This window comes from Branchiostoma belcheri, unplaced genomic scaffold (genome assembly GCF_001625305.1).
Source record: "Branchiostoma belcheri isolate BF01 breed outbred unplaced genomic scaffold, Haploidv18h27 scaffold186, whole genome shotgun sequence".
NCBI lineage: Eukaryota > Metazoa > Chordata > Leptocardii > Amphioxiformes > Branchiostomatidae > Branchiostoma > Branchiostoma belcheri.
Genome location: NW_017803335.1, coordinates 263,747 through 270,948, shown reverse-complemented (window position 1 = coordinate 270,948; position 7,202 = coordinate 263,747). Strand labels below are relative to the sequence as shown.

The following is a 7,202-nucleotide window of genomic DNA, read 5'->3' as shown; positions in this document are numbered from 1 at the left end:
AATTTCTAGGTCTCATCAAGACAAAAAAAAACATCTGAGGATATAGATTATGTAAATGAAGACCTAATCTGCATAATTTATAGGAATTTCTTATAATTTCGTAGTTGTAACTGCTGGGAATTTTATACTTGACACATTTGGAAGTTAAGTGAAGGTGAACATTAATAAACATAATTTATTCAAATCATGACCTCATTTGCATAAGTTATGAGGAAGTGCTATAGTATGATAGCCTTTTTGTTAAGATAAGGCTATCATTGGGTGGAGAATATGATCAACTGATATAATTCATGCAAATGAGGCTCTCATTTGCAAAATCAATGATCAATGATTAGAATTGTATCATTCGTCAACCGCAAGGGTTAACATCATATGGCGAAGGTATGAGGTCGTGGAACTCTAAGACTTGTTTATCTATATCCCAAACGTATTTCAAACCCTGGTCTAAGTATGGTGCACCTACCAGACAGATGTGGGAAATATGATAATGTTAAGACTAGATTCTATGTTTTCCACAGAGATCACAGCACAGAGTGAAGCCAATGAGATTAAGGAGAACTGGAAGCCGCCTTTCCTGACCAATGAGGAGTTTTCTCAGCTGATGTTGGATGTGAGTACTCAGGCTGATACATGCTGCTGGCATCATGTGGTGTAAGGGTTAAAGTGTTTGGCCCAGAACCACAAAAGGTGGTCACAAAACTCCCACTCACTACCCAGTGGGATTAGGTCAGGTTAGGTTAAGTTACTAATTGGTTAGGTTAGGTTAGGTTACTAATAGGTTAGGTTAGTTTACTAGTAGGTTACGTTGGGTCCAGTGGGTCGATGTTGGACAGTCCACACATTCTAATATTAATGTAATATTTTGGATGCACCAGAGTTCTAGCCAGCTTGTAAATTTTTTCCGTCAACCCACATACATGTATATCGAGTGTAATAACGGTGCGACAATCCTATGGGGGTCCTGGGGAAAATTTTGAAAACTAGATCCTCTGAAATGCTATCTCCTGAATTTTAAGGGGCAATTTTTGCATGTAGACAAAGCTCATTTGGGGGAAAATTACACGAAAGTTTCAGCTTGATTTTGAGGTAAGAGTGGACCTTGGTTGGGTCAGCAAAGAAAAGAAGCAAAATTTTGTAACACAAAACTTGTTGACTAATTACGACAGATATTTAGGTAAAAAAATAAAACATTTTCAACACCGGGGCCTTTGTAATCTGTAGTCTGTACAAAAATAATGTCGTTGAGGAAAATTTTGAAAACTAGATCCTCTAAAATGCTATCTCCTGAATTTTGAGGGGCAATTTTTGCATGTAGACAAAGCTCGTTTGGGGGAGTACATTGTAGTTCAGCAATGGTCAGGGTGTGTTAGGGGGTCAAATTTGACTCAAGCTTAACTTTGATTTGATTTGTATAGTATAGAAAGGTAGGCTTGGCCTAAATCTCATGGGTCAGATTGCTTCCAAACTTCAGCTGACCTTGGTGGGCTGGTGTTTGGGGGCAAGGTCAGGGGAAACAATAAGCTGTATGTTCATTTTTAAAACAATTTTCATATGGTTGGTCCCAACAGTAGCCTGACGTTGATGCAATTATACAATGTACTATTTTTTTCAGGCAACAAATGGTTTTATGCTGGCAATCAACAAGCAGGGCAAGATCCTTTATGTCTCTGAAAATGTCACCTCCTTACTGGGACATTTGCCGGTGAGTAGGTCTTATTAGAGTCTTTGCTTTCTTTACTGGCAAACTTCACCCCTTTATGCAAAGTCAAAAACACGCACATTCACTCTCACAGATATATAGAAATTGATAGAATACTACACAGTGTATTCCGTATCGCTTGAGGTACCAGCCAGACCGCGGGTCGGATTGCCCGAAGGCCGGAGGGAGATCTGATCTGCGTGAGGGCTGGGACCGAGGGTGATGCGGAATACACCATGTAGTATTTTATTTAGGTAATACCCTGACCCGAGAAAACAGACGTTTCAATGCGAAATGTGCCAAAATTTGGTGTATCTAAACATTAAGTGTAACAGTGTCAATTCCAACATCTGAATTTGGTGTTCGAAGTTTCGAAATATTATATGGAACATTTGGATGTCCGGGCTGTATGGGTAAAGAACCCGGGGCCATACCGCTACATGTAGTTATCACATGGGCCAGAACACCCATATCAAACGTAATCTGGTGGTATGTTACGCCGAAAGGCGGTTATACCGGCTACACAGATACAGATACAGAATCAAGGCCCAGGTATGACATAATTATATTAAGACACAAACACTACTCCACAGATACACTACAATGAATAATTGATTTTGATACTGTAATTCACTTTATGTTCATGGTAGCAAAAGTTCACAGTCTGAGAAAAATGGAAACGTTCACGGAAATACATAGACAAAGTATGATGAATTATTATTACATGCATGTTAGCAGTGGCGGCAGGTGCAGAAAAAAGAAAGTTATTTGTTCATGGTTACCATAATTATGATAAGTTCATGGCACAGAAGTGACCGCAAAAAATACGAACATAAGAGTACCATGAAAAAATTGTGTAGTAACGGGGGGTGCCCTAACATCGAATGCTTTTTCACACGCTCGAACTCATGGCGCTCTATCGTTAGTTGTCAGAGAGTGGTCAGGTTTTGATGAAAGAATTTTGAGAATATTAATGTAAACAACATAAATGGATACGAAGTTCATTCATACTATTCATAAGCCCTTCACGCTCCGTGTTATAACAAGTGACAAACTCTGTGAGACGTTTTCGTGACTGTACCTTCGTGAATGCGGCTGCGCTAGACAGTGTGCCCTAACTTCGTACACTTTGAGATGAAATTCAGTAAACAAAAATAATAATAGAATTTTACGATATTTCAGCTTTGTATGGACAGTAAAATTGTGATTGTGTGTATGTCTTGTCTCACGAGAGGAGTATGCGGTCCCAGGGGAATCACAACAGTTGTGTTCACATTGTTTTTCACGTCAGTTTTCTACAAAACAAACACTTAGAGATTCACATACATGTATCTACTGTTTTGTAAAGCTTTATTCCTTGTGTATGTGGCAGTTGTGTCAAATCTTGGTACAGGTCGTTTATTTCTGGTCACGAGCTGTCACAATGCAGTGACCCTCTTCCTAGCGCCATTGTTATGATTGGTAAAAATGACCGATATTCTGTTTTTTGACAAAACGATAAATAAATATATAGAAGTACATAATATATATATATAACTTTGCATTCAACTAAAAGCTGTATGCATTGGTTATGTTTGTTTGCCTTTTTAATTAGCGAAGTTAGTGGCAACAAACACAGCATACTTTTACATAATAAGATCAGTAAAAAATCCGTCTGAAGTTAGGACACCCCCTGTTACATTACTATCCATTATTAGAGATACATGCATTAAGCAATGAAAATTGTGATAGCTACCCTGGGTACCATTCAGATTCAACAGAAATTTTGCAGAATCTGTCTTCTTTCACAGACAAAAATCAGTGTGTAAAGATGGTGAGAGATGTCATTACACTATGCTCAGTGTACCAGCAAATTTTGCCCCTCAAAATGCAGGAAATGGTGTTTCAGAGGGTCAAGATTTGGGGAGCATGCCCTCAGACACACCCTACAATGCTTTTGGTACTCTACATGTTGCATCAAACAAAATTGGGATGACCAATGTCCTTGGGATGACAGAAAAAAAAGTCAGACTGGCTGAAAAAGTGGCCTCAGATGAGAGTAGACTTGTGATTGGTTGGTTTGACTGTGACTCATGATTGGTTGGTTTGACTGTGACTTGTGATTGGTTGGTTTGACTTGACTTGTGAGTGGTTTGACTGTGACTTGTGTTCCCTACAGAATGACCTTGTTGGCAGCACCCTGGGTGACATGGTTCACGAGAAGGAGAAGGTTCAGACCTGTAACCTCCTGACACACCACACACTGCACCTGGACCAGACCGAGCCAGACTATGGACATGGTAATGTGTGCAGCATGTTGCTTGGATGCTGTTTCTAGTTTGTGTACAGTCAAACTTATCTAAGACGACCACCCTGGTGTCCCAGGGGACCAAAGAAAAGTGGTCTTCTTAGCCAAGTGGTCATCTTATACAAAAGGATGGCAACAAGACAAGACAGAGGACAACGAAAACACAGCAAAATTTCCAACCATTTTACAATGGTGCCAGACTGTTTCCAGTTTTCCTATTACTCAAGAAGGCTTTGATGTATTGTCTTGATATTTGGTAGGTGGGTAGGTCTTGATGAGACCTCAAAATGATTAGATTTCGGGCCACCTGGCCATTTGTCATGGTACTGCAGCAGAACTTCCGGTTTTGATATCTCGTGGTCTGGACATGTTAGGGTCACGATATTCAGATGGTATCTTCTGCTGGGCAAGAAGTGACATGAGTTTGAGCCCCCTAGCTGCTTGCTCTGGAACTGTAAGGGCATTTGTTGAAAAAATGGTTAAAGGAGGATAACTCAAGGACGGATTGATGGATCGTCATAATTTTTGGTATGTTGGTAGCTTAAGTGATGCTTGACATAATAATGAATGAAGACCTTTATTGTACATTTTACCCCACTGGGCTAAAGACAGGTCACATATTGACAAAGTACATCATCAGTGTTGATAATAAAACTGCTATAGTACACAAGTACTTTCAACTTCCTCTCGCTTTCTGATAATCTTATAAATGTAGTTGGCAGTATGAGTAGTTAGAGCTGGTTTGTTAAAGGCTACAACTTGTACAAGGAATATAAATTTCTCTATACTATTCATTAAATACTTAAATTGGGAGTATTTGCTTGACACAAAATCGAAAAGAACGTTTCTTTCGCTGTCATACATGGAACAATCCACAATAAAATGTACCTCATCTTCTACTTTACCTAAACTACAATATTGGCAGATTCTTTGCTCTAGAGGGGTGCGGTTATGTCTTCCTGATTCAATTCGCAAATTGTGACAACTGATTCTTAGTTTAGTAATGGCAGATCTGTGACGTACATTTGCGATCTTAAGATAATCTTCTTCATTATATGAATGTTTTAATAATCTGTACGTTCGAAGTTTATTTTTTGAATTAGCAACTTTATTATCGTTGTGGATTTCGGAAAATGTTTGGAAATGAATATCTTTTAAACGCTGATAAATTGCTGAGATAATTTGGGGCGTATTTGAGCCGATTGATTGAACGCTTTGCCAGACGAAAGAATAACCACATTTCTCTAGACTGTTGCGTACACCAGACGCCCAACACTTGGTACCTGTAGCTTCTAACTCTACTTGACTCAAGAGGGCGTCTGCTTGAAGACTACCGGCAGGCACGTCCTTGCAAAGACGAATAAAATAGTTCACTATTCACACTGCGCAGTCATTGGTACATCCTTTATGAGTTATGGGGCAGTGCCGGAGTCGCGCGGCGAGGCCGAGTCCCACTATATGAAATATAGGATAACGGGGTGGGTGGGGGGGCAGCGAAAAACTTTCCCAAACAAGAAGGGCTAAACCCTTCCCCACCCACTCCCTGGGACTGACCTAACACCACGCTCCTTCGGCGTTGCGGATGCTTCCAATGATCGCAATGGTGATTAGCCTGGCTGGCATTCATATTTAAAGGGATAATGACGTCATGCAGGATTTAACCAATCACAGCGCAGTGTAAATAGTTCACTATTCACACTGCGCAGTCATTGGTACATCCTTTATGAGTTATGGGGCAGTGCCTGCGTCGCGACGTCCCAGCCTGGTTACCCTTACTATAAGTCTTAAATTTAATATAGTACCAGTAACTTTCCCTTCTCTTCACTTCTCTTCTCTTCTCTTCTTATAACCATCCCCATACTCATCCCCATACTCATCCCATTCTCATCCCATTCTAATCCCATTCTCATCCAATTCTCATCCCAATCTTATCTATACCTCCCAAAGCCTAGACTTACATCTCTTCTTCTCGGAAGAGCATACCCAACTGAGCTGGCTTTATCTAATAATTTATCTTTACAGCCACCCCTACACGAATTTTTTATGCAAACAAATTGCATTTACAACACAAGTTACAGTGTACAACTGTAAAGTGTCTTTCATTTAAACTCGTGTTGGCCTAATCCTCCGGAATCCTATTTTGTAACATGAAACCGGATTTAGACCCCGGAGCTCGTTTTTTTCCCCATCCACTGCTACCCACACTCTCCTGACTAATGTGAATCGAGCTTCTGGCTTAGGGTGGGTTTGACGCTTATCTCTCTCTGAATAAATCCCTAGTAGAGCAAAATTCAAAAATCACCGGAAGTCCACTAGCCAGTTGGATTAGTCCAACTCTAATCTCATCTCTTCCTCATTAACCTCTCAATTGTCAACGAGGTAAAATCTCATCGCCTCGAATTCCTGTACAGAGGCAAACCCAACCTTCCGATGAGTAGATCTGTTTCATTAAACGGGTGTTCATCGACAATCATAAAGTGCGAAACACAACAGGTAGCCTAACCACCACTGAGTGCCCAAAGGGCACCCATACGACAACTCGACACTCACTACCTGTGACGCAACACATGTATCAACACCCGCCATGTGTGCATCCGTCTATCTGCGACCGAGCACCCACGTGTGGAACGTCCCAAGGAGACAGTCACGCGACAACTTAGACAATCACTTAACCGTGATGCCACGAGTGCCTGCACGCGGAATGTGCCAAGAAACACAATAAAACCACCTACGATCACTTTACATGCGCTGCATAAGACATCAGCGCTCGCCCTATTTGGATCCGTCCGACTGTCCGCCACTGAGTTTCTGCACATTCATGTATTAAAGAGACACTCACATGACAAAATATCGACGATCACTTAACATGGGACGCAACAAAAACATCAGCGCTCGTCTGTACGTGGAAAGTACCACCAATACACTCACATGACAATACCGACGACCACCTTACATGCGACGCAAGAAAACATGAGAGCTCGCCCACTGAGTGTCTGGACACTTAATGTATCAGAGAAACACTCACATGACAATACCGACGATCAATTTACATGCGACGCAAGAAAACATAAGAGCTCGCCATGTCTAGATCCGTCCGACTGTCTGCCACTGAGTACCTACACGTAGACTGCCCAAACTAGACACTCACATGACAACATCGACGATTACGTACTTTACATGCGACGGAACAACACATCAGTGCTCGCCATGTTTGGA

At 41.1% G+C, this 7,202-nt stretch overlaps 1 protein-coding gene across 1 annotated transcript in view; it reads left to right on the top strand.

Moving 5' to 3' along the window:
* Nucleotides 1-7,202, top strand: part of LOC109467647 (neuronal PAS domain-containing protein 2-like) — an 87,172-nt gene that overhangs the window by 61,810 nt on the left and 18,160 nt on the right. The window contains exons 5-7 of the mRNA XM_019765684.1: nt 450-610; nt 1,613-1,702; nt 3,858-3,978. Of these exons, the coding sequence (XP_019621243.1) occupies nt 450-610; nt 1,613-1,702; nt 3,858-3,978 (372 nt within the window). The remainder of the gene's footprint in view (nt 1-449; nt 611-1,612; nt 1,703-3,857; nt 3,979-7,202) is intronic.